Source organism: Rhinolophus sinicus, chromosome 4, assembly GCF_057876585.1.
Source record: "Rhinolophus sinicus isolate RSI-liver-muscle chromosome 4, RSI-T2T, whole genome shotgun sequence".
NCBI lineage: Eukaryota > Metazoa > Chordata > Mammalia > Chiroptera > Rhinolophidae > Rhinolophus > Rhinolophus sinicus.
This window is the reverse complement of record NC_142504.1, coordinates 96,451,747-96,478,600: the sequence shown is the minus strand read 5'-3', so window position 1 is coordinate 96,478,600 and position 26,854 is coordinate 96,451,747. Positions and strand designations below refer to the sequence as shown.

The window sequence follows — 26,854 nt, the reverse complement described above, 5'->3', positions numbered from 1 at the left end:
TGACAAGTCCTACGAAGCAGAAACAATGGGCCTGTTGTACCCATTTCACAGAGGGGAAACTGAGACCTGGTAGAGGACGTTGACTTGCTCAAGATCACAGTGGAAGTTTGCAGCAGAACAAAGACCAGAACCCAGATCTCAGAATAGTTTATCAAACCTTCTTCCTTCCCTGAGCCCTCTCTTCTCTGCCCTCCCCACCACCTACATGGGCCTATTGATAGAAAGGGCTGATGGTGGGCAGAGAGACGTGGGTGCTGTCAGACCCGTTCCACTAACCACCTCCTCCCGAACAGCAGCCCAGGAGAGGTGGTGGACAGACCAGCACGGAGTGGCCCTGCAACCCAGGGCCGTTTGTGTACCTCAGAAGCCACTGAGCCTGAGTACACAGCCACCATGCAGGTGGAATATTACGCAGCCATTAAAAGTGATGCTTGTGAAAACAATGTAGCAGAACATGAAAAGGCTTGTGATTAAATGTTAAGAAATGGAGAATACAAAATTGTTTATGACTGTGTTTACAGTTCTACATATATATGTATGAACCAAAACATGGAAAGTCTTTCACTAACATGATCATAATAGGATGGACTCCTAAGAGATTTTTTTTCCTTTGGTCTGTTTTCTAAACTTTCCAAAATGTGATGATATGACTTCCGTGACATCACACTGATATAACGTCTCAAGGCACTGAGATGAACTGACAAAAAAATGGAAGATGTGCTCCAACTTGGGAGCCCAAGTCCTCAGAAGACCACCCGATTACTTGTGTGGCAATCAGAGCAGAGTCCCCCCTGCCCTCCCATCAAGCCAGCCAGGCTCCCTCTGAGTTTAGAGGACTCACCACTCCGGTTCTGGCCCCCTGTTCATTTCCTACTTTGGGCGGGGGGGGGGGGGGGTCCTCTGGTCCACCGTGCACCTTCTTTGTCTCTCTGAGGCGCCTTTCAGGGGCCTGGGGCTCAGTGTTGGAAACTCAGACCCCCTCACAGCTTGGCCAGCCCTCAGCTGGACAAAGGCCTCTCCCAATGCAGACAAGGAGCCTCGCTTTCCGAATTGGTCCCCCCAGACATGGAAGAAAAGTGGGGATTCCTTTCCAGTTCTTGCCTGGGTCTCTTGCCTGGGGTTCCTAACAGCGTGTGGGCATGGCAGGCAGTGCAGGAAACACACCTGGCATCTACGTCTGGTTCAGCCATTTACAAGCTGGGGTGGGGGGTCGGGGGGGCGTGGCAAAGGCTTTCCCCACCCTCAGCCTCAGTTTCCTCCTCTGGTCCCCAGTTACCACCTCACAAGCTGTGTCCAGGAGGAAATGAAATAACAGAAGAGAAAAAGGTTTGAATTGGGGAAAATCAGCTCTCTGTGGACAGGACCAAACCTGCGATCAGAGCCCGCGCCCCACCTGTCACCCCCTGCCTTTGCTCCAGTTAGCGCATCCCCATACTCTACTATCAGGGGGACTCCCGCCAGCTCCTCCTTGTCCCATGGGTAGCGACACCTTTTTACAAACCTATGCAGGCAATAATCCTGGCACTTGCTTGCCTTGGGGTCTCTTTTCTCAAGAAAGGCGAACTTTGATAAAAGTTGTTCAAACTGATATGGGGTCCAGGGGTCCAGGAGTGTCAGTGTGGTAGGAAAGGTTGCTGAGTAAAGAAAGATATATACGCATAACCAAAGAAGGGGATTTCAAGCATGGAGAGGTTTTTGAAGGGATGTCATGTCAATAGGAGGAATTGTTATTACTGAAGTTAATTTCCTACCCCAACCAAGTATTAGAAGTTGTCAAGTCCAGGGCACTGCCACAGTCCCCTCCCCGCTGTCACTCTCAGCATCTCAAATTCAGTCTGTTATTTGCATGCTGAACTCATCTCTCCCCAAAACTGTCTGTTTCTCCCCTCTTCCCTGTCTGTCTTCGTGGTCTTATACTCTCCCAAGCACCCCAAATTTCCCTGCCCCTCCACATCGACTCAGTTCTCCTTATTTCCTCTTATAGTAAGGCCCCTGGTGTGAGGTGTCTTTCCCATCCCCCAGGCCGCCGTTTGGGCTTCCCTCACCCCTGGAAGCCTGCCCCCGCTTCCTCCCTGGCCTCAGCCAGCCCCCTAGGCTCACCCCTGAGTCATCAGCGGCCAGAATAAGTTGTTGAAACAGCACTGTCCCCAGAGAGGCCCCAATGGCTAAAAGAGCAAGTCCAAACTCTACTGGAGCCTCCAACGGCCTTCAGAACCTGGTTCCCACATCTCTTCCTGCCTTATCTTCCACGTTCTCCAGAACTGCTGCTTAACTCCTGGAGCTGTGCTCTAGGGAGAACCACTGAAAGGCAGGGCAATGGTCCTGGTGCCACCTGTAGCTGTGCAAGGCAACAGGCCTGCACACACACACACACACACACACACACCCCTCTCCCTCCTCAGATGCACTTTCTGTTCTTGCCAGATCAGCAGAACCACTTGGCCTAGGCCAGTCTCCCTCCTTGCCCCCCTCCCACCCGGAGCTCTCCTCCTTCCTGCTCCTTTGAGGCACACCTCAACCCCACCTCCTCAGCAAGGGCATCTGGATTTTATTTGATCCCTCGGGCCAGTAAACTCCTCCAGTTGTGGGGGGTGGGGGACAGCCATCTCCCACACCTAGCCACCTGCTGTGTGTCAGATACCTCCAAATAATCTAGACACATCCTAGCAGGTCGGTATTTAAGACAGTTATTGTTTAAAGGATGGTCAGAGCAGTGGCCTAAGTTCACCCTTCCAGGTCAAGACTGGGCTAGGACTCAACCCTAGACGGCTCCAAACTCTTTCCTCCTCTCCAGTCAGGGTGTCCTGCCATCCATTTGGGCACTTAGGTTTCCCCAGCACGAGTCTCAGGAGGGCAGTCACCCAGACCCTACATTGCTTTCGTATCCCCCTTTGTATGGCCCCAAGTAGGTATTCAGTAAACATTCATTAACTAAATGAACAAACAAGCGAAGAAATGAATGACTGAATAAATGAAGGTACAGGCCTTGTGAGTAGTTCAGCTGTGGGGTTATGAATGTTTGCTTTTAGTTCTTAAGTCATCGGAAAAGTCTGAGTCTCTCTAAGATAAGCCCTCCCCTCTACCTGCCCTCCCTCCCAATTCTCTTGGTCATCTGCTGCTAAACCACACTAGAAACAAATAAATACTAATTCACATGCAGACTACGGTAAGCCATGAATTCTTAAAGAGCTATTTAGAGCCATAGAAAAACTAAGGCACAAATCTCTTGCCCATCTGTGGAACAGTGCTTGGGTTGGACTGAGAGATCAATGTCGCACCCTGAATCAGAAAGCAAGGCCTGTGTCTCCAGGCAGGAAAGGGGCCACCACACTGTACTTGGATCCTGCACGGAGCGGTTGGCTTCCCTAGCCCAGAAAACCATTGTTTTCCAGTTGACACTGCAGCCTGCTTATTTAAAGATGGAAAGGACGTCGGGGGTGGGGAGTAGGGAGGCAGGAGGTGAGCAAACTGCAAAAAGAGAGGTGACCCAGTCGCTGTCATTTGCATACTAAGGCATTGAGACTCTTGGTGGGCTTTTCTCCTAACCTTGAATGCTATGATCAGTATTTGCTTGTTTATGGGATACTATTATTTTAGAAAACTCATCAGTTAAGCGGACCTTATCTGATGCTAGTAGTTTCAAGAGAGACATTCTCTAGTTCAGAAAGAAGAGCTGTAAACAAGAGTTGTGTTCCATCTTATTACAAAGTCTGTGGTATCGGATCTATGGAACCGCTGGCTGGTCCAAAATCCTGGAGTCAAAACGTTATTAAAACAGGTATGTGTCAGATGGCTGAGAGAAAAGATATAAAGTACAATGGCTTTGTAATGATTGGATTGTCCCATCAGAAGAAAAGATTCCTTCATATGAATGTGTTTATTCTGACAATCTGTGTGCAAATACAGTGTGCATTTGATAAGTTGCTAAAACATGACTTCCCATTAACCCAGTAACTTTCTATAGTATTACTAGGTCATTAAACCATCCTCGAAATGTGTTGGTCCAATAATTCTGACATACATTAATACTAATTTAGAAAAAATAAAATCTTGGAGTTGGTTAATACTGATCTAATGAGCCACTGCTCCTTAGGGCAAAAGTGAGGGTGATCACTTGGCTTAGGTGGTTTTCTCATTATGGAGGTTGGGTTGGGAGTGGTTTATTGTATTTCTTAAACTAGGTACAACATGTAAAGTTTCGTGTAAACCAAAATAAAAGAGAAGGATGAGAAGAAAAAGAAACCAAATCCTCGAAGACCTGCCTATCTCTTCTTGTACAACTACAGCATGAGCCTCCCCTGGGGACTTCCATGTGTGTCCATGTGTCACAGTAAATCAGCTCAGCTTTCCCACTCGGGCTGGGGAGAGCGCGAGAACAAAGGGCTAGAGCAGCAAGGGCAGCCATGGGGGGAGAGGAGAGTTGCACCAAGCCACAAAGAAGGCAAGGAAGCACCGTGGTCAGACAGGGGTGCACCTGCCCAGGGAAGGAACCCTGGCAGAGGGGCAGAGGCAAGCCCGGGAGACAGCCCAGAGGAGGGGCAGGGGAGGGGAGGGGAGGAGAGGTATGTCAGCCAAGGAAAAGCAGGTCCAAAATGATGACCCTTTGAAAGAACCGTGAATTTCTTTAATCAACTGATTTCCTCAGTGTCTAAAATGCCTCATTTAGCAAGGCTTGTTCTGGGCTGAAATTGAATAGGTGTAATTGACAAATGCTTGAATTTGGGTTCCACTCTGGGGGAAAAAAAATATCTCTCTACTGGCTTCTCAAATGTAATTATGGGACAAAGATACATTTTAAGGATTCTTCTTCCAATTCAATTTAGGGATACGTCCTGACTTCCCTCCTGATCCCTCCCGTTCCCCAAACACACACACACACACACACACACACACACACTCTCAGACAATGGCAGAGTTCTGGTTTTCTTTCTCAAAGAGAGGCACTAGGGCCACAGATAAGGCAGCTGTCAGGATCCAGGCTATAATCAGCTTTAACTGGCTCCCAGCCTGCAGAGGGCATAGGCCCTCTTATTTCTACGCTAACAGGTCAGGCTGCTGGCCCTGGGATGAATGTGGGGGTGGTCTGAATTGGTTTCTCTTTCAAACTCTTCCTGATGCAAGATCTGAATGCAAAACTTACATTGCCAGTCCCAAGAATGTAAATATGCACACAGAAAAGGGTACTTTAAAATTCCAGATCATGGCTTCAACTACATGTAACATGTCACCCAGCATGATTTAGAAGAACAGTCAATCAATCAATGAGACAGTAAAAGTTAAAACACAACTAAAAATGGGTTTGTCAGGCAAGTCTGAAATGCTACAAGATTGCTAGTTAAGAACAGTATCCCTTTTCTCAACTAAGTGTTATATCCCCTTCTCGTCACCAGCATCATAAAACCGAGTGACAGTGTAATTTGGAAACCAAGATGAAATGTGGAGGCTCCTGGCTACACAGGTGGCCAAAGATAGGGATTCTCTCTACCCAGTTGAGCTGTTTGGGTGTGACAGGACAACTGACCCTCCCATCACCCCAGACACCTATTATAAAAAGATATGGACTGGATGAAATTAAGGTTACCATATCTGTACTACAAAACAAAACAAAAAAGTAAAAAAAAAAAAAAAAAAAAAGAAAGAAAAAGGCATTCACTCGAAATCTTACAATGGGAGGTGGGAGTGGTGGGTGGGTGAGGGTGGGGATAGAAAAGCAAGGGGGAATATCTAAACAGCAGGATACAACAATAAATGGGAAAACAGCAAGAGAAAAAGCACACTAGGTTAATATAGGAAACTAGTTCTTTATTGAGAGATTGTATATTAGTATTAGTGGATTCTGTGTGTAACAATGTTGTCATGCACACGATACAAAAAAAAAGAAAGAAAAAAAAAAAAGGCTGGGCCCACCATGCTTCGAAGGGCAACAGAACAAAAGCAGCGTACAATGAGCAGATGGCCCGGGCTACACGACCACAGTACGGTTCAGCAGGGTAACATCTCTAACCGAGCGCTGTACATTGTCAACTGGGGAATGTAAAAAAATACAGATCATGCTTTAGTTTTAGTACAAGAAAAGGTGAAAAAGATACACAACCAAAAGGATATTTGATACAGAAAAAATTACCCACAAAATAAGAACAGGAAGTAATTCAGCACAGCAGAACACGCTATCCCTGTTTAATGGAAAACCATTTTGCTGGGAATTCTTTTTTCTTCTTCCCCCACCCCCCCGCCCCTTTTCTTTCAGATTGCCACATGGCAATCTGGGGAGGCCACTTGGGACTTTATTTTGGAAGGGCCCTCGAAGTTAGGGGCCTTCTTCTTTCATTATTGCTCTGTTTTGTTTGTTGTTTCAAGCAGGTCTGGCCCACAAGACCACAGAAGGCAGCCGGCTGTTAAAGGGGCAGCTCGGAGGGCCAGGGCGAATGTCCCAAGATGCTCTTGACATTGTCCGACTAAACAATTAAGACACTTTGGTATGGCTCCCCCTTAAGCCAGGGACCTTGCTGCACCAAATTTTCAGAGGCTATGGAGTAGCAGCAACTGTCATTTCATCAAAGATTTTCATATATATATTATTTTTTGCCTCCAGTTACATGTAATCTCTTCACTTATGCCTGGGTGCTACCAGGAAGCTAACTGATGACCACCCAGCTAAGTGGGAAATGGGGAGGTTACAGCCTCCAAGCCAAGGCAAAAGGAATCCACTTAACAGGGATTTACAGTGCAATGTACTCGGCTAAACAAGATGAAGATACAAAAATGGTTATTTCTCTACATCTATTCTGAAATGGCCTACATACATCCTACACTACTACAATGGAAACTAAAAAGAACAGATTTAAGCTGGCAAGCTATCTAATAGTTTTACAAGAAGACTGTGGTTTAGGACCTTGTTGGGTTAAGCATTAGTATCCTCTATCCGAAGGTCATGAATTCTTATCACATTGTGCTAAATTTTACCCACAGGCGGAGTCACCATCAGCCCTCGAATTTCCTGTGGGCGTGTTTGCCATGAAAGTAAACTTTGACTGACAGGCAGAATTTGTTCTGTTGGATTTTTTTTTTGTTTGTTTGGGGGTGGGGGGTTGGTATTAAAAATAAAATGTAAAGGCAGCTGAGCAATTTGAATTTCAAAACACAGAATCGGCATCCTGCAATGGTATTTAGAGATTGGTGGTATTAATGAGGATGATAATGATTTAATCAGGATAATTATACTTTCAGGCTCAACATCCTTCTTAATCATTTTTGAATTTCTGCCTAGTGTAATGTTCCACACCCGTTTTCAGAGGAAATGCCAAGTAATAAGACATAATTGTGATTTGGGGCAGGAGGGATTGGCATTTCAAGGAGGACCTCATCCAGGCCCCCCCCCTTCCTATTCCTCTCACACCCATTCCTCCACCGCCCCCCAGTGCTAGGCCGGCCTGAGATAGGGGATACTGCCGCTTAAATAGCAATGCCTTCCTCAGATGGAGACAGGAGATGGTTAAGAGGGGTGTCACAATACAGCTAAATGCGGAGGCAGAGGGTCACAGCGCACACAGCAGCGAGTTGACCATTCACTGAGCTACACAATGAAGAAAAAAAAGATTTGATAAATGCAGAATGTCATCATTCTATCATCACACACAAAAAAAACTGCGGTTCAAACAGGCCTAAGAGGGCCAACCTTGCCTTTTAGGTTCCGGGGAGAGGCGTGGGGTTGGGACAGCTGGGATGGAAGAAAGAGGGCTGGGCTTTCATTTTCTCGCCCAATCGGGCCCCTGGGGCGCACTGAAGTGCTGGCCCCGCGACCCCACCCCCCACTCAGACTTGGTGGAGCAGCCCTGGTCGCAGGGGGAAGACATCATTCTGTGCCTGAGGGAGGGCGAGGGGGAGGGCTTTAGCCCGCAGGGATTTAAGGAGACGTGGAGTGGGAAAGGAAAGAAGAAACATTTCCAAGAAGAGAAATTGTGAGTCCAGACGCAGAATACAAAAAGGAAAAAAAAATGAATCTAGATGCATCTCGGATTTACTTTGGGAGGTGGGAATTTTTGATTAAAAGGAAATGGAAGAAATGGGTGCGGGGGAGAAGAGGGGGAAATCAAGCTATTGTAGCAGAATGTGAAAAGGGATGTGGGGAAGGGGACCGTGCAAACACACCCCATATATCACAGTTAAAAACAAAGCCTGCGCCGGCCTGCTGCTTGGTCAATGCCTGCCCGGGGCAGAGGCCTGACCATGGGGCAGCTTCCCACCTCATCCTCACACACAGCAACACCCAAGAACCGGGCAACCCGCTCCGTCTGGGCCCAGGGGTGCACAGCAGTACACGTCTGACTCTCCGAGGCGTGCACACTCTTGCACACACACACACACACGCATCTTGAACCCGTGAATGCAACTGTCATACAAAGACAATGGGGGCTAAAGAGGATAGCACACGGGCGACACATACTTAAAGGGTTATAGGGAGAAAAGAGGACTGGAAATCATGCAAGTGCCCACGAGGGGTGGGGGCTGGGGCATGGGATGGGGCAGATACCAGATCCCAGCTCGTCAGCCATCGGTATCAATGGCCCAAAAATGAAATACAAACACAACACAAAACACACATGTACCTCAAAAACAGCAAATCATAGAAAACCAAGTATGTTTCCACACACAGAAACACACGCACGCGCACGCACACACACAGATACACACAGTCATGTATCTCTCTCCGTCTTTCGATCATACAGGGCTAGGTATTAGGGGAAGGGGCTGTGATTTGGAGGAACTGCATCCGCCGCAAAGAATAAAAAATGGGGCTGGGGATTCACCAAACCCTAACTTCACTGCAAAAGCTCCTACGAGGTCGGCCGCCTCCACATTCGGGGGTGCCCCCAAAAGAGAAAGGGGAGAAGAGACTGCTCGCCCTGCGTCCCCGCGGGTGTGCCCTGAGCCCCCCGTCGCCCGCAGCGCCCGCCCCCGCCCCGGTGCCTGCGGCAATCCACGCTCCGAAGCGGACCCCGAAAGGAAAAAGCGATACCTCTGTTTCGCACAGAGCCAAACACTGGAAGCACGAGATAGCCGACGTGGACCAGGACCATCCTGGCTCCTCGCGCAGCGGCGGCGGCGGCGGCTGCGCGCGGGCCCTTTGTGGCGCGGCTCCGGGGCGCGGGCGCGGGCGGCGGCGGGGCTGCGGGAGCCGCCGGGGCGGGAGGCGGAGCGCGGGGCGCGGGCGGTGGTGGGGCGGCGGCTGGCGGGGAGACAGATGGCCCATGGAAAGGCTCCCTTTCCGGCCCCTCTCGACATTCAAAGGCGCTGGGGCCGCAGCTGCCGCCACACAAAGGCGCGCGCAGCCAATGGGAGCGGAGCGCAGCGCGGCGCGGCCTCGCCGAAACCGCGGGGGACAGCAGGGACCGCGGGCGCGCGGGTGGGGGGGGAGGGCGGAGGGAGGGGTGACGGCTGAAGGGGATCGGGCAGCCAATCGCAGTGGCCCGCGGCCCGGCGCGGGAGGTGAGGGGGGCGGGGGTCAGCCCCGGGAGACGCGTGGAGTCCAGCGCGGATCCTTGGCCGCCCGCAGGCCGGAGCGCACGCGCGTGAAGTGCCCTGCACACAGACACGGGCGGCGTGCACACGCAACGTGCACACACTGAGTGGGACGTGCACCCAGACATGTGGAAGTGCATTCGTGCGTGCGGAGAGACAGGCACGAGCGCACCAAGTGCACACGACCCTGAGGTCCTTGCACACCGCGCACGGGTCACTTGGGGACGTGCGCATGGAGGCTGGCGCACGTGCAGAGCCTGACTGCGGGCACAAGTGAAGCTGGAAAGCGAGCAAACAGGCGCACACAGAACCCAGGCACGGTCACACAGACATGCACACCCCAAAATCCTTGTTAACGCAGGAAGTGTGCCAAGAACACATTCCCAAAGACACACAGAGCGGACACACAATGCAGATATGTACACAATGCAGATATGTACGCTCCTTGCCTGTCGCACCACTGTGCTGCTCTTGCAGAGCACAAAATTGGCAATAATTATTTGTTGAATTGAAAGTCACTCATCCACCGAGATATGTCACTCATCCACATTCTATACAGAGACACACCCAGAAAACCCAGAGTCATTCAACCAACATTCGTTCCACTCTGACACAAGCACAACCAGCCATGTGTTCAGACACGCCCACTTCCACAGGAGGCAGGCACACATATGACATCAGGGCTACCAGGCTCCTTAGAGTCACACGTGGAGGCACAGCCTCGCTGTCACGTGTGGCCTGTGACTGGCCTACCAGGTACAAGCAAGACAGAAGCAAAGAGCCTTCACCCTGCAGCCCTGTTGTCAGGTGGACTGCTAAGATTGTGCCTGCACACTCAGCCCACTGGCTATGAAAACTCTCAGCACAACCCTCAGACTGTGCTTGGTGGGGAGGAGGGCGGAGACAGAGCATCTACAAGAGGAAAGATAGAGGCCATGTCCTGCATTGGGACTTGTCTTCAAAACCCAGTGGCTCTTTTATTTAACGAATTTGGTAAAAAACGAGATGGTAAAATCACAGTGTGTGGAACTGGAAGGAATCTAATCCAACCCAACCTGCCATTCTTGGAGAGATAAGGCAAAGGAGGACCATTCATTGAATACATGCTGTACTTGTGTCAGGGCGTAGGACAGTGATGCAGGTCCTCCTGAGACCCCGACCCTTGCAGCCCAGAGGGCACCTCGGAAATGTAAACGCAATCATCAGAAAGCCTGCCAGGTGCAGAGAAGGGCATCAGCATAGGGTGGTGGAAGGCGATACCTAGGAGGGGTGCCTAGGCCACTGCGTGGGAGGTAGGAAGGGCAGTCGGGGTTGATTCCAGAAAGTGATTTCTAAGCTGAGACTTGAAGAATGACGAACAGAAGTGAGAGGAGGCAAAGGAGAAGACAGCAAAGGGAAAACCATAGCCTGGCTTTGCCAAGACAGTTACCACATTCAGTGGTGACGGCAGGGTAGGATCCCAGTTCACGGTTTTCTCTCCCAAACACATGGATCCTCTTCCCCACATTAACACCTCCAGCTGCCCCCAAAGAACTCAGGGAGGAAGGCAGTCAGGAAAGACCTCCCAACTGTCCCAAACCTCACTCTAGAAGATCATTTCAACCCATTCCTGCCACCAGATCTTTCCTTTTTCCATTATCTGTCAAATAAACATAATGCCACCACTAATAAAAATCTTCCAATGGAAAGACCTAACAAACACCCTGACTATTAGAATTTTTGTCCTGTTCTATGTCAGACTTTGCCAATATGCATATACATCGGATTCACGGTCACAGTCTACATATTTTTAATCCTGCTTTTTAAATTTAACATTTTCCCGTCCTTTTACAAAATTTCCATAATTGTCATTTTAAATGTTTTCATAGTATTCCAACAAGTGAATGTACTGTGAAATTACTTAATTATACTCTATTCTTACACACTTAATTTGCTCCCAGTTTTCCATTATTGCAGATCATACAGTGAACTTCTTCATGCTTATGGCTTGTTGCTCTTGTTAAACTGCGTGTATAAGCTTAGAACAAATTTCTAGGACTGGCATTCTTAAATCGACGAGTATGGAAAACTTTATGGTTCTTGCCACATACGCGTATTGCTTTTTAAAAGGTTGCATTCAGCCGTTATGGAAGGCAGTGTGGAGGTTCCTCACAAAATTACAAATAGAATTACCATATGACCCAGCAATCCCTCTCCTGGGTATCTGCCCAAAAAATCTGAAAACATTTATACATAAAGACACGTGTGCTCCAATGTTCATTGCAGCTTTATTTACGGTGGCCAAGACATGGAAACAACCAAAATGTCCTTCGATAGATGAATGGATAAAGAAGTTGTGGTATATATACACAATGGAATACTATTCAGCGGTAAGAAAAGATGATATAGGAACATTAGTGACAACATGGATGGATCTTGAGAGTGTAATACTGAGCGAAATAAGTCAGACAGAAAAAGCAGAGAACCATGTGATTTCACTGATATGTGGTATATAAACCAAAAACAACAAAAGAACAAGACAAACAAATGAGAAACAGAAACTCATAGACACAGACAATAGTCTAGTGGTTACCAGAGGGTAAGGGGCGTGGGGGGTGGGAGATAAGGGTAAGGGGGATCAAATATATGGTGATGGAAGGAGAACTGACTCTGGGTGGTGAACACACAATGGGATTTATAGATGATGTAATACAGAATTGTATACCTGAAATCTATGTAATTTTACTAACAATTGTCACCCCAATAAATTAAAAAAAAAAAAAAAAAAAAGATTGCACTCGTCAATGCTACCAGCAATACTTGATGTGCCGATTCCTCTGCAACCTTCCTAGCTTTGGGTAGGCATTTGTTGTTGTTGTTGTTGTTGTTGTTTTTAATCTTGGTTAAAGAGCAGTTCATAAAGGCTTATGACTACCCAATCTGACCTGAACCATAGAGTGATTAAATAAACTGAAGTCAGATTGCCTGGCTTGACGTTCTGGCTCTGCCACTGACTCACTTGGACAAGTTATTTAACTTCTCTAGGTCTTGGTTTCAATATCTGTAAAATGGGCATGATTATAGCAACCTTCCTCATAGGATTAATGTGAGGACCAAGTAAGTTAATACTTATAGAGCACATACTCGTAGAAAACTGTCTGGCTATTAGCCTTAGTTGTTTCCCCTTTGCTTGTCCATCCCTCCTTACCCACTTCTTTTTGCCCTCCCGTTGCTACTTGTGATTGCCTAGTGTTTGCATTTCGTGTAAATTATACCGTGACAAGGACCATGCATCAGACAAAAGCAATTATCAAGCAATAGAACAGTGCGATAAACCTAGAGAAATCTACCTACCAACTGTACCCTTCATAATTACACATCAGAGAAACACAACAGACAGATGCCCACATTCACCAATGCACCAACATTCACACAAGACATGTGCCTCCTGGTAAGAAGGAGTTCATGTGGATTAGGGAGAAGAGTTTCATTTTGAAGGAAATTTTGGACAAACACCTACCATTTCTCAGCCTCAATGCACGACCTGTCTAATGGAGATAATACTGTCAGATTTTCCTTAAAGGTCTACTGTGAAGCTCAATCGAGAAGATAGTTATGGAGTCCATAAGTAATAAAGAAAATTATAGAAGCATAAATACAGTGGGATCTCCAAGAATGAAACTTGATTATTATCTTGCTCATCTCCTTGTTTTACAGATGAGGAAACTGAGGCTCAGAAATGGAGAAAAGGTCACAACCATTCCTGGCTGACTTAGAACTAGAATCCATATTTCCTAGCACACAGCCCAGTATTGCTCCTACTTCTCATTTTCTTTCATTGTGCTGGGATGACTGTTTTCCACTCCCCCTGCCATTAGTTAAAGCCCACAAAAGTACAATAAAGCAGATTCTTGAGAATAGAAAGATCTGTAGAAATATTTCATTCATTGGGTTTTTTCTTTGTATGTTCTTCCCACTCCCTGCCAAAACCAATACCAAGAGCATGTTTGCAGGCTTAGCACTGTAAAACTCAGGAATAAATATAAAAAAATGAAAGGTGAAGGTCAATCTATATTTCCTGATCCAAAGTGGAGAAACATGACCCTCTACAGCAGTAAAAACAGGACTGTCACCTTGAACCACCACCCACACTTTGATTTCTAACTCTCTTTTGTCTCCTCTCTGACCACCTGCAGAAAGGTGTCTAAGAGCATCGTGTTTCTGGAGCCCAGAAGCATGTTTGGAAAACTCCTTCGGAGCTCAACCTCAGATCTGGGGTACAACCACTGTTGCATTTTAATCAACAAGTGGAAACAAATCTACCACAGGAGTCATGTTGATATCGAAAATTGTCCAAGACTGATGACAAAATTCCTGCTCTTCTCTAGGTTGTGTTGGCATCACGTAGACCACACTTTGAAAATCTGTGCAAAACAGCTGCACTTCAATCCTCAGAACCGTGTGACTGGGGTCACAACGGCCCTGCGCTAAACATGGTGGGGGAGACCGATGCAGCCTGCAGTCACAGAGGCCCAGCCCCAGGGACTGACAGTCACTGGGGAGTGAGAGCATAAACACAAGAAAATAAGGAGGATTCAAGAGGGGTTGTCCATAACCAAGGATGATGGGGAGTCAGACGGAAGTCTAAGTGGCACTGCGGGTGAGAACTCTACAGAGTGGGCCCATTTCCAACAGGCTGAGAAAATGGGAAGGCCTTGTGTCTTGGAGGAAAACATGTAACTGGTAAATCGGAACCATCAAGCCCTGTGTCCTGCCTTTCCTTCTGTGAACTCCATTTAGGGATAATGAAATATTTGGCGCAGGGAAGTTTCTCGTAGAGAAGTACTGGCTAATAAACGAAGAAGGAATGATAAAATGAGAATAGCATCTTAATGAAATAATAGTTCTAGACAATAGCCATCACCAAAAGAGAGGCAATGGGACATGACTTGGCTCCTGAAAGAAGAATGGACCAGCACCTATGAAATAGTCTTTCTGGAAAATGGAACCTGAGCTTAAACAAACCTCTAAGTCACAATTAAGAGGAAGCACAGGAAACAGAGAAATATATTTGAAGATACTATTGGGATACAATTTGCAAAATCCAGATCATAGAGATTGTACGAGACAAACATTTTCTTCAAAAAATAAATGATAAGGGGGAAAGAGATGGTGGGGGAACTTATAGAGACATGGGGACTTATCAACCAAATGCAACATTTAGACTTTTGTGAAACATGATTAAAACAAATAAGCTATAAAAATAATTGGGGAAATGCAAACACTGACTAGATGTTAATGATATTAAGGAAATGTTGGGTTTTTAGATGGAATAATGGTATTGTGGTTATGTTTACACAAAGAATCATTATATTTGCAGATGCTTTACAGAAGGTCCTTACCTCTCCCCGGGGGAGAAGTATAGATGAAACTAGGTTGGCATTGTGTTGATAATTGTTAAAATTAGATGAAGGATACATAAGGGTTCATTACATTATTTTATTCTCTCTACTGTATAGTTTATGTGATGGTTAACTTTATGTGTCAACTTGACTGGGCTAAGGGATGCCCAGAGAGCTGGTAAAACATTGTTTCTGGCAGTATCTGTGAGGATGTTTTCTGGAAGAGATTAGCAAATGAATTGGTAGACGAAGTAAAGAAGATCAGTCCCCATTGTGGGTGGGCCTCATCCAATCTACTGAGGGCCTGGATAGAACAAAAGGCAGAGGGGCGGCAAATTCACTCTCTCTGCTTGAGCTGGGACATCCATCTTCATCTTCCCTTGGACATCCTGCTCCTAGTTCTTCAGTCTTCACATTCAGACTAGGACTTACACCATTGGCTCCCCTGGTTCTCAGGCCTTTGGGTCTGGACTAGAACTCTACCTTCAGCTGTCCTGGTTCTCCAGCTTGCAGACGGCAGACCGTGGGACTTCTCAGTTTCCTTAATCATGTGAGCCAATCCCTTATAATAAATCTTCTACATATTTATATACATATCCTAGTGGTCCTGTTTCTCTGGAGAATCCTGACGAATAGAGTTTATATTTGAAATTTTTACAAGACAGTTGGCACACATTTTTTTGCCCTCTGCAGGCACACAAAAAGATGTTTCCTCTGGTTGGGCAACTTAGAAAATGGTGCTTCTTGGGGTGGCTGGTTAGCTCAGTTGGTTAGAGTGCGATGCTCTTAACAACAAGGTTACCAGTTCGATCCCCACATGGGCCACGTGAGCTGCGCCCTCTGCAACTTGATTGAAACAACTACATGACTTGGAGCTGATGGGTCCTGGAAAAACACACTTTAAAAAAAGAAAATGGTGCTTCTTCCTCATATGCCTCAGAGCCCCAGGTCAGGAGCTCGGGCTGAATTTCAGTGCCCACTCACCCCCTCGGATTGTCTCTACTCTGCTGCACAAAGGGCTCTGGACCACAGACTGTTCCAGCACACCTCCCATGGCTGCTGCTGTGGACAATTACCTATTTCACAACCTTCCTATGAGAGAGAAATAAGCTCCTACCTTGTTTAAACCGCTGCCGAAAGAGTATATCTATTCAGGTGGATAGGCTAGTTCTTGCTACAAAAATATTGCATAAGAAAGAGTTATAAAATCACAGCGGCACACAGCAATAAGCATTTATTCGCACCGGCTTGCAGGGGCCAGCCCCACCCCTGCGCAGAGGCAGCTACGGGAGTCCAGCTTCTCACGCCAATCTGTGGGTTGCTGGGTGGCTCTACTCCACATGTCTCTCATCCTCCTCAGCTAGCCAGGGCATGCTCTTCTCCCACAGGGGCGAGTGGAAACTTGCTAAGGTGTGCCCACGGTGGTGATAGCCGCTTGCGCAGAAGCCCACAGAAGCCAAGGCACAGGGTAAGTTAAGGAAATAGTCAAGGATTTTATTTGATGGGAATAGACTCTGTGTGTGTGTGTGTGTGTGTGTGTGTGTGTGTGTGTGCACACGCCTGATGAAGAAATTAGGAGTGTTTTGGTAAACTGAGAGAGGGGCACTGGATGTTCTGAGCAGAGGAGTGAACTGATGAGGAAGAGTGATCTATGCACAAAATGAGCAGGGGTGGGGGTAGATTATAGGGGCTGGGAAATCGGGGCTACCTCATGGGGTGGGGTTGAAAGCCAGACCAGGAATGGCACATTGAGCCTGAGGGCAGGGGTGTGAAGGAGGAACAGAGGACACAGCTAACATTTTTATCCAGAGAAAAGAATGTTCTGTGAGCACTCCTCTCCTCATGAGAATGTAACATTCCAAAGGTGGTCCCCACACCCAATAGCTCCTACATCCAAAGTGATTATATATGGGGGGGGGGGGGCAAATAGATGTACACAAGTGGACGCTTTGGACAACATTGCTCAAGCAGTAGTTTGCCATAATCAGAAGTGTCTGGACGCTGATGGGAACCACTTTGAGCACGTCTTGTAATTGCAGACGTCAAACGTGACTTGTATTCATCTTTTGTCAGTATATATTGAGTATTACAATTTTAATAGTGTTTTTCCTTTCTTAAAATGTGTATGCTTTTTTTTAGCACACTCTCTATATTCATCTCTGAAAAGTTATGTTTTACTCTCATTCCCTTTGTGATGATCTGATTCTAACTCTTACTAACTTTTCCACATTTTCTCTGACTTGTTCTTAGTAGACATGAAGCAGTCATAGATATTCATAAATCAACTCAAATGTAAGCATCACCATAGAAAACATGCCTCAGATTGAGGAAGACTACAATGGTGCTGCAGAGTGCTAGCAGCCCCCGTTTTCTGTTCTCCCCTTCTTGCTTGATTATACAACCTCTGACTTTTAATTAGACATGGCCACCTAGAATAAAGACTACATTTCCCAGATTCCTTTGCAGCCAGCTGTGTGCCAAAGATCTAACCAATGGGATGTAAGCAAAAGTTCATGTGTGACTCCCAAAAGTGTTCTTTAAGGTGAGGAGGTATGCCTTTCTTTTCCCTTTTATCATTTGTACTAACTGGAAGATAGATGTATGGGGCGGAGCTGAAACAGCCATATAGGACCATAAAGTGGAAAGTGTATAGTAAATCTCATGCAGATGGTGGAGAAGCAAATTTGAGAGCCTGGACACCAGATGATTTCGCATAGCCACACTATCAGCCCCAGATGCCCTCCCCATGACTTCCTTAAAATAGAAAAGAATTAAATTTCTTTCTTTCTTTTAAGCTTCTCAGCATTCTTTTTTTTTTTTTTTTTAATTTCTCTCAGTGAAACCATTGTTATTTTGCAACTTTCCCCCACTTTCTCCTATGGGCAACCAAGTGTAAAATGACCATATGACCACTGATTCCTGCCTATGTGGGTACTAGACAGAGGTGACATGTTGGCTATGATACAAGGCTTTGTTCTGGTTTATGGAAATGTGTCAGTTGTAAGTTCCTAAGTAAAGACACTACTTTCATGAATGTCAAGAGGCAATGGGGAAGGGGAAAGCAGGGGGGAAGTGGCCCAATTGTAGTCAATGGAATGTTAGGGCAGATCAAACAAATTGGGTGTGACAGATGAAAGACTTCACTTGTCCTTGCAAGCAATGAGGGCATTTTGACCTTATCTTAGCTCCTTGGGTCCCTCATTCTTTCTTTTTGGTTGGTGGGGGAGGGTGAGGGCTGGAAATCCACATGAGAGCAGAGGGGAATCCCTAGATTCACCATCCTTTGGTGGTGGTTCTCATACTTGAGTGCACATAAGAATCATATGGAAAACTCACTTAAAAGGTAGATCCTCAGGAGCCAGCCCATGAGATTCTGACTCAAGGGCCCAGGAACCTGCATTTTAGTAAGCCCCACCTGGTCCCAGGTGAATCTCATGCAGATGACGAGGAGCCATCTAGGAAAACCCAGCTGTGAGATTGAGACTGTCAGCCACTCGGGCAGCCTGCCCTGTATCTGCTTTGCTCTTCATCAGATGCCCAGTACCCAGCATGCTGCCAGACCCGTGGCTACTCCATGCCTGTCTATTGGCAAAGGGGAGCTGCTCTGCATTCTTGAGCAAGAGAGTGACTTTAAAAACACTCCCACTTCTGCTGGCTCTGTGCTCTGAGCCTGCTGAGGGAGAACAAAAGAAATGTCTAATCCAACAGGAATGGAGGAGTTTCTTAAAAAAAAAAAAAAAAAAAAATCAGATTCTCAGACCAGCATTTTTATCCTCAGCCGACTTTCTGACTTTGCAAGCCAGGGTCTCATTAGCCGGCAATGAACTCTGTGTTAGTAGTAGGTGATTCATCCTTTTGGAGCCGGGGCCTGCGAAGACCTTGAGGAAGGAGACCTTGAGGAAGGAGACCTTGAGGAAGGAGACCTTGAGGAAGGAGACCTTGAGGAAGGAGACCTTGAGGAAGGAGACCTTGAGGAAGGAGACCTTGAGGAAGGAGACCTTGAGGAAGGAGACGGGGTGCGGAGGTGAGGCGGGGTTTGGGGCCTGAGGCCTCACATTTACAGAGCCTCCCACTGGTGTCCTTCTCACACGGTGTTCCTTGTCCCTCCCTGGAATGGGCACAGTGACTGGTGACTGTGCTTGTCCCCATTTCACAGGCGAGGGAATTGAGGCTCGGAGAGGTTAGGTCACTTTATCCAAGTCAAGGGCAAAGATTCACACCAAGGCGTGCTTCCCAGTCCTGGTTGCGCCACCACAGACATTAGGTGACTCGCTATCCCAACCTCCAGAAGCCAGGCTGGCCCCACACCTCACTGGAGGCACTGGCCTCACTTAACAGTAGAACTTGAGGGGCCCAGGATTCCCATGACATCCCCTCAACATTTCTCCCCAAATCAGGCACAGTGCCTTAAAATATCACCATCCCTCACTCCTTTGGATTCCATGGTTTAACCAGTGAAGCATTTTGTTCACTGGCTTAGAATGTGGCCTTGGGACAAACCAGTAAATTTATGCAAGAGGCTCCCTCTGACCTGTCAACTCTCTAGAAGCTGAGTCTTCCCACAGCTCAGGAGGCACAAGCTCAGCCCTCCTTAGCATATTTACCACAGTAGCTGAATTGATCTCCACAGCCTTTTTTCTCCCTTTCCCCTCCCCTGGGTCTCCTGTCCCTGCTTCTCTGGGCAGTCTCCGCACCTTGGGTCAGACTCCCAAGAGTTTGAGGTTTGGGCCCGGCAGAAGGCTGGATTTCAGATGCCTTCAGAGGCTGGCCCTGGAGATAGGGATGGGGGAGGGGAAGGCTTAGGGCAGAGGCCCGGCCCCTACCCCTTAACAGGCTTAGAGGGAGGTGGGAAGAGATCAGGTCCAGCCAGACCTCCTGGGGACGTCCCTCTGCAAGGCAGATGTGGTCCAGGCTTCTCTGAATAATATGTTCAGGTTACATCATTAGGGCTGGATTGATGGTTGATTACCAATAATAACCGCTCCAAAGCAAAGCCAGATGGGGAGTGTTCAAACTGAATGAAGAGGGAAATGAGCTGCCATTCACGGGGAGAATGGCTTCATGGGGGGGCCTTGCATCAGGGACTCTCAGATCCAGAAGGGACAGTCCACAAAACCCAGTCCATGCCCGACTCAGGAAGGAAATCTTCATTGTAGCCTCACTCACAACTAGTCACTCAGTCTTTGCAAAAATACTTAAAGTGACAAAGGGCTCTTACCTCATGTGTCCGTCCTTCTGGGACCCATCTACCCATCTGTACACGTAGAGGGTCACCCAGACGTGCTCCAGAGTCCCTGCCTGCTCTAACACTCTCTGATCCTGGAATTCTTAAGCCCTGTTGGGCATCTGACCCAGCAGACTTGTCCTTAAATGAGTCATGGCTGAAGGGAGACCTGAGGTGTCTCGCCAGGGTCTGCAGTATATTCATCCTAGGAGCTCCAAAGAAGGCTGTGAGAGTGAATCCCAGGTCTCTGCACAGCCTAGGGGTGGGGAAGGGGTGGAGGTGCAGACCCGGAGCAAGCTACCGTGAGACACCTGGAAATCACCAGAGGTGAGAATGCAGAGGACCCACAGCCATTTCCTGTCGGGCCATAATCTGGCTGCCCCAGGAGGTCCCAGGACAGCAGAGGTGGGGCTTTGTGTGTGATTGTTTAGCCGGCAGAGCCCTGCTGTTTGAATTTTACATCAAATCTCCTCACTCCCCCCTATAGACCTCACTCCCTATGGTCTTTACTCCCTCTCCAGGCTCGAATATCTCATTTCATTACCTGCCTGCCCCTGAAGGCTTTTGAATTTGCCATTCCTGTTTCATCCCTCTGCCAGGATGCCCTCCCAGATTGACACCTCCCCAACTAACCCTCTCCTCACCCCTGGCAAAAGGCTAAACCAGCCCTGGGCTATTATTTTGCTTGTGTTCTTAAACCCCTTTATTGGTTGTGCTTTCTCCCTGCCCAGGCCTGTCTGTATCATTTTTGTTTCCCTACATTTCCTAACAAAATATACAAATATTCTCAACTCAACCTGGGCAAAATTTGAAACTCACTTTTTTGTTTTGTTTTATTGTAGTCCAATATAAATTTACCATTTTGAGCTTTTTAGCATACATTCCTAGTAAGTACTTTCATGTTAACTTAAGTGCATTCACAATATTGTGTAACCATCACCCCTATTTCCCGAACTTTTTCATCACCTCATACAGAAACTCTGTACCCATTAAGCACCCCATTCCCCCCTCCCCAGCCCCTGGGCACTTCTAATCTACTTTCTGTCTCTATGCACTTGCCTATTCTCGGTACTTTATGTAAGTGGAATCAGATAATATGTGCCCTTTTGTGATGGCCTATTTCTCTTAACATAATACTATCTGCAAGGTTCATCCCTGTGTAGCATATGTCAGAAATTTTCCTCCTTTTTAGGGTTGAATATTATTCCTTTGTATGGATAAACAAAATTTTGTTTATTTAGTCATCTGTGAATGGACATTTGGGTTGTTTCCTCCTTTTGGCTATTGTGAGTAATGCTGCAATTGATGGAGAAACTGACCTAAAATGGTTCCCTGCCATGTGAAACTGACCTAAAATGGTGGCCCCAGCAGACAGAGAAGTCCCCAGCCTAAGCCCCAGCCCACTTCCGCATAACCCCCTGCAAGCCGCACCCCGAGCCAATCACCAGATGACACCTACCCCTTCCCCAACTCAAGGAAGTCCCCAACCCATAAAAACCTGCTCAAAACCTTGCTAGGGTTCAGTCTTTGGGAAGGATTCCGTTGAGCCCGCCGGCGTAATAAAGCTGACCCTCCTAACTCTCTGAGGGCTGCTTTGGTTCTTTCCGGTCCTGGTATTCGTAACACAATGAAATCAAGTATCTGTTTGAGTTCCTGTTTTCAATTCTTTGGGGTACATACCTAGGAGAGGAATTGCTGGGTCATATACCAATTCTATGATAACTTTTTGAGGAACCACCAAACTGTTTTTCTGAGCCTTGCTTTTAAATCCACAAAATATTCCCTCCACTGTGAAGCGTCAGTTTCCAGCTCTCTCCCCTTCTCCTAAGTCAAAATAACCAGGCCATCCTCTGCGTTCCAAGGCACCTGTGCGTATGACAATGCAACCCTTGTGACGTTGTCCTCTGGTCATCTGTTTGCTGGTGTCTGGGCTGTGAGTGCCCAGAGGGCAGGGACAGGGTCTTCTCCAGTCTCACCACCCCAAGCCTACTGAGCTCTTGGCTCAGGGTGAAATGAGGAAATGAATCCATGCTTGTTTGACTGACAGATGACCAGTTGCTCATTTGCTCACTGACTAGCTGCTGGTTGACTGATTGAACAAACACAGCCTTCTTCCTATTACCTCTGGCAAATTAAATCCTCTTATTCTTGGCTGGAAAAGGGATTCTCATTATCTGTATACCTGGGAAGTGATTAAGTGTGGGTGTAGGATCCAATGCTTACTAGTGGTGCTACCATGGAAAAGTTTTGGAAGTTCTCTGAGCCTCAGTTTCTTCATCTGTATAATGGGTATAATACCACTACCTACACAAGAGGGTGGTGTGCAGACTGAATGTAAACTGCTTAACACAGTGCTGACCATAGCAATGCCCCGTACATATCCTGTACGCAGTGGTAGCATGGCATAAGTAATTCTGCTTAGTCTCTTTCTGCTTCATGCCTCTTATATCTTTCTGGTTTGGTTTTGATACAGGAGAATGGGATTTCTATGACTGGCTTTGACTGCTCATGACCCACCCTGGGGTTGACCCAACACCGGCCGCACCAATCAATATTCTGTTGGGTGGGAAGAGAGGCCATGGTTGTTGGGTGAGCACCAAAAGTGCCCCTCAGGGAGAGACTTGGGCTGAAGACTCCAGAGCAAGAACTGCTAATGTACTGTTGTCAGAAAGGAGTTAACCTGACCAATAAGAGTCAGCCCCAGTTCTGAAAGAAGGAGCCTGGGCCCCAAAATGATCAAGCTTCAGAAGGCAAGCATTTGAATAAAGACCAGAAAGAACAGTGTCAGTGCCTTTCCAGTGGCCCCTCCTCCCTGCTGTCCACAGCTTATGGACACGTAGGCAACTGTAGGGTCCACCCAGGCTGCCAGACTGGGTTATCCTCGGCCATGCCTGGCAAGACTCCACCCCTCTCACCCCACGGCTATGCCTCCCTCCCTCCTAGCTCTCTGTGAAGAAGCTGTAGGTCTTTGAGGCTCTGAGAGGCCTGGGGTTGGAGTGGGGTGGGGGCAGGGTATGGGGGAGGGCTCTGTCCCTAGGGAACCTGTCCCTGCCTCCCAGCTGCAGCAATTCGAGAAGCAGCCCAGTGGGGGCCTGGCCTAACTGCCAGGTGACAGAGAGATGAAGTCAGCAGGACTGAGGCCTGTAAAAGGATCTGATCACTTGGTAGACTAATCAGAGCCTAGTGGGAGAGCAGGCAAAGATCGCAGGCTGAACACGCAGACCTGAGTTTGCTCCCTTCCACAATTCACTAAAACTATTAACAAAAAAAGTGTTTAAGACATAAACCTACAAGGACAGGAAAGACAGGAGAGGATACTGCAGCAACAAATTGGGGGGTGGGGGGGGTGGCTGAAAAGGAAATGGACAAGGGGTAACTGGAAATGGGCAGCCCCAAGGGAGCTGAACCCTAAGCCAGTGGGAGAAAAATTGAGAAAGGATCCAATTCCACTGCAGAATTCTCAACGGCTCAAGAGCTGACCAAAATGGTACCCTTGGAATTGGGAGCAAGGGGGCTGCTGAAAATTAGGAGATTTGAGAAGCACTCCACAGCTGGGCATCGGCCCCCTTCTCCATCAGGGTAGGGGTCTGGAGGCTTATTCTCTGCAAAATAAACAGAGAGTCTTGGAGCAGGGAATTAATTAGTGCTCCCTCACCCCACGTTCTTCTCCCAAACTCAGCCTCCACAACACTGGCACCTGACATTCACCCTCCAGACAGAAGATCTGAAAAGAACTTTGGACATTTGACCATTCAAAAGGAAAGCACAAAATAAAGACATGACACAGAGGTTCCCCAGAGAAGGGTCCACCAAGATCACCGTACAGAGAAGCTCAAAGTCAAAGGACCCCCCTCACTACTCAGAGTTTCCAATCAGCATTTCGGGGCCTCCCCACCCACCACTGCACTTAACTGTAAGCAGACAACCAAAGGTTACCAGACTTCCTAGAAAAACTTCTCTAATACCGAGACCAAATGACCTGAAGGCAGCAGATGTTATTCAGGAAGAAGAAAAAAATTAAAGATCATTAACATCCCCCAGAGAAATACGAGATGTTGCATATCGAGAACAGAATGTTATTTTTTAAAGGAACATTTAGAGAACAACAACAAAAAAAGGTTCTTGGAAATCAAAAACGTGAGAGAAGACATGTGAAACTCAATAGAAGGGTTGGAAGATGAACTTGAGGCAATCTTTCAGAAAGGAGAACAAAGACACAAATGCAAGGAAAACCCTGGCGCTCTAGCATCAGAATAAGAGAGAGAGAGAGACGGAGAGACAGAGAAAATGGAGATGATTAAATCATTCTCGAAATAATTTAGGAATGGTGCCCCACCCAGAAGAACGTGAGTTATAGAGCTGTTGTAAACATGGTCCTTCTGGGTCTTCACCTCTGACATGCCCCAGGATTCAAGGAGAATTTCACATCTCCCAGTAAGTGGTAAGAAACAGTCTTGACTGGAATAAGAAAAACACCACAAGGCCAAGGTCTGTGAGACGAGACATGAAAAAAAAGGTGTGGGAACTCTTGAATTTCCCATCATTCCAGAGAGGTTTGTTAGGGTCAGGGTGCTGCTGGGACACACTGTGGGTCTGGCTCCAGTGGGGGGACCCCACCCTCACTGTGGGTCTCCCTTTTATAAGCAACTGGAGGAAAGCAACCTTGCTAAGAGGGTAATAATAGTCTACCGGGCACCAGGCAGACCTGATGTTTGCAGTTGTTGGGCAATACCAGTTGCCCAGCATCTGGTGACCTTGGAGTCTGGGCATTTCTATGTGTACCCCCAGGCTCCCAATGGGAAATAATAGGGGAGAGGAAGCTGTTGGTCCTGTAGGAAGCTAAGCGTAGCTATAGTTCCTCCTACCAGGAGATGGGGACCCTGAGGCCCAGCTAGTTCATGTCTAAGCAACCCAGAGTTGCGCCCCAGAGTCTTTTTAATAATTCTGTACCATGAAAACTACATAGCCCACTGCACTTCCAGCATCATGGCTGAAAACAATGCCATTCCCGTGCACATCACCAGGAATTTTCAGAAGACTGAGGCCAAGAAGAACACCCAGCAGACTTCCAGGGAGAACAGCATAGGCGCCATAGGAGGGGTCAGAGATCCCAATGGATTTGAACCTCTCAGCGTCCGTAATGGTAGAGAAGCTGATGAAGCAAGGCCCTCATCCTTCTGAAGGAACATGTTTTCCACCCCAGAATTCTTTATCCAGGGAAATTATCAACAACATAGGACAGTGTTTTTGTCTTTGTTTTTGTTTTTTCAGTCATGCAAAGTCTCTAAAAACTACCACTCTCAATCCTTTCTCAGGAAGCTCCTAGAAGGTGTTCACCACTAAAACCAAGAAAGAGGAATGCAGGAAACAGGAGATCCAACCAAGTGAAAAGCCAAATGAATTTTGTGGAAGATGACGGACGGAAGCCCCAGAGAGTCGTCAGTCCAGACGGGAGCAGCCATTGTTCGCCAGGCCACATTGCTCACCTGACAATGTGCTTTACCAAAGCAAGGGAGTAAACTGAGGAAGAGAAAGCCATGAGATCCAGGATACATAGACCCACGACTCAAAAGAAAGGCAAAGAGAATTTTAAGGATGACAGCAAAAGGAAGTCCCAGGGAGACAACTGGATGGCAGGCCTAGAGAGAATAGCATGTCCAGGTTAGAGAAAAATGAAGGTCTCCCAGAAGGACAACTCCAGGAAAAAAATTAACTAATAGGTCACCTCCTACGACTGACCTTATGGAAAAACCTACTGAGAGCGTTTTCTTGATTCGTTCCGATTTTGCTTACTGGCAATTGTCATCAGTTTCGCTCAATCAAATGACAAAAATTCAAAAAAGAAAAGGAAAGCCTGCTGTGAGAAGAATGTGCAATAGATATAAAGAAAGTTAAGCAAATGAAAACAACAAAGCAATTATTAACTTTGTAAAAAATAAAAGCAAAAAGAAAACAATAGCATGCATTACAATGCTTGGCTGTGAATAAGTTTTAAGCATAATAGGCATAGTAACCAGATTCTGAATGTTGATTTAAGCAAACATTATAAAATAACCATATTGGAAGGATGGGGAAGAGAAGGAGAGAGGATATTGGTGTAAGAGTTCTAAGCCTCATCTATCGTAATAAGAAATCAATCAATAATGCCTCAAGTTAAGTAATCAAAGGACAACAAACAACATAGGTATATTATTCAGACATATAGAAATGGGTACATTCCAGAAGAGATAGGTAATGGAGTCCCGTGGTGGCTTTGAAGGAGGAGAACTGGGGTAGTGAGAGAAGGTGGAGCAGGGAATTACCACTTACTATGTCATAAGCCGTTTAGTACTATCTTTTGTAAAATGTGTATATGTATCGCTTTAACTTTTAATACTCATTAAAGTATAGCACTATTGAAAGGCTCTGACTTGGAAATTGTTCCATTGTCTGATTTGACTGACTGATAAACATACAAATTGCTCTTACTTAATAGCTTTGGGTCTGTGATTCTCCCCAAGAGGGTGAATGTTTCCAACATATACAATAAAAATTTGTAGAGTGAACAAATGAACCAACAAGCGAGGCAGCCACCAGAAGTGAAGCATAACAGACTCATCAGAACCCAGTGGATGCTGGGTTACAGAAGCCGTTTGTTAGGAGCCAAGGTGAAGATGGGGGCCCAAGAGCAGGCAGCCTCTCCGTAAGGGATGGCTGGGACCCAGGAAACGGCCCCTCTCTACAGAAGGTG

The 26,854-nt window shown here is 47.0% G+C and overlaps 1 protein-coding gene across 2 annotated transcripts in view; it reads right to left on the bottom strand.

Moving 5' to 3' along the window:
* Positions 1–9,588, bottom strand: part of ARK2C (arkadia (RNF111) C-terminal like ring finger ubiquitin ligase 2C) — a 102,258-nt gene extending 92,670 nt beyond the window's left edge. The window contains exon 1 of one of the 2 annotated variants that reach the window (XM_019739699.3): positions 9,017–9,588. In XM_019739699.3, coding sequence (XP_019595258.1) covers positions 9,017–9,077 — 61 coding nt within the window. In that variant the 5' untranslated portion in view covers positions 9,078–9,588. The remainder of the gene's footprint in view (positions 1–9,016) is intronic. The other variant, XM_019739698.3, reaches the window with a different exon arrangement.
* Positions 9,589–26,854: the final 17,266 nt, after the last annotated feature.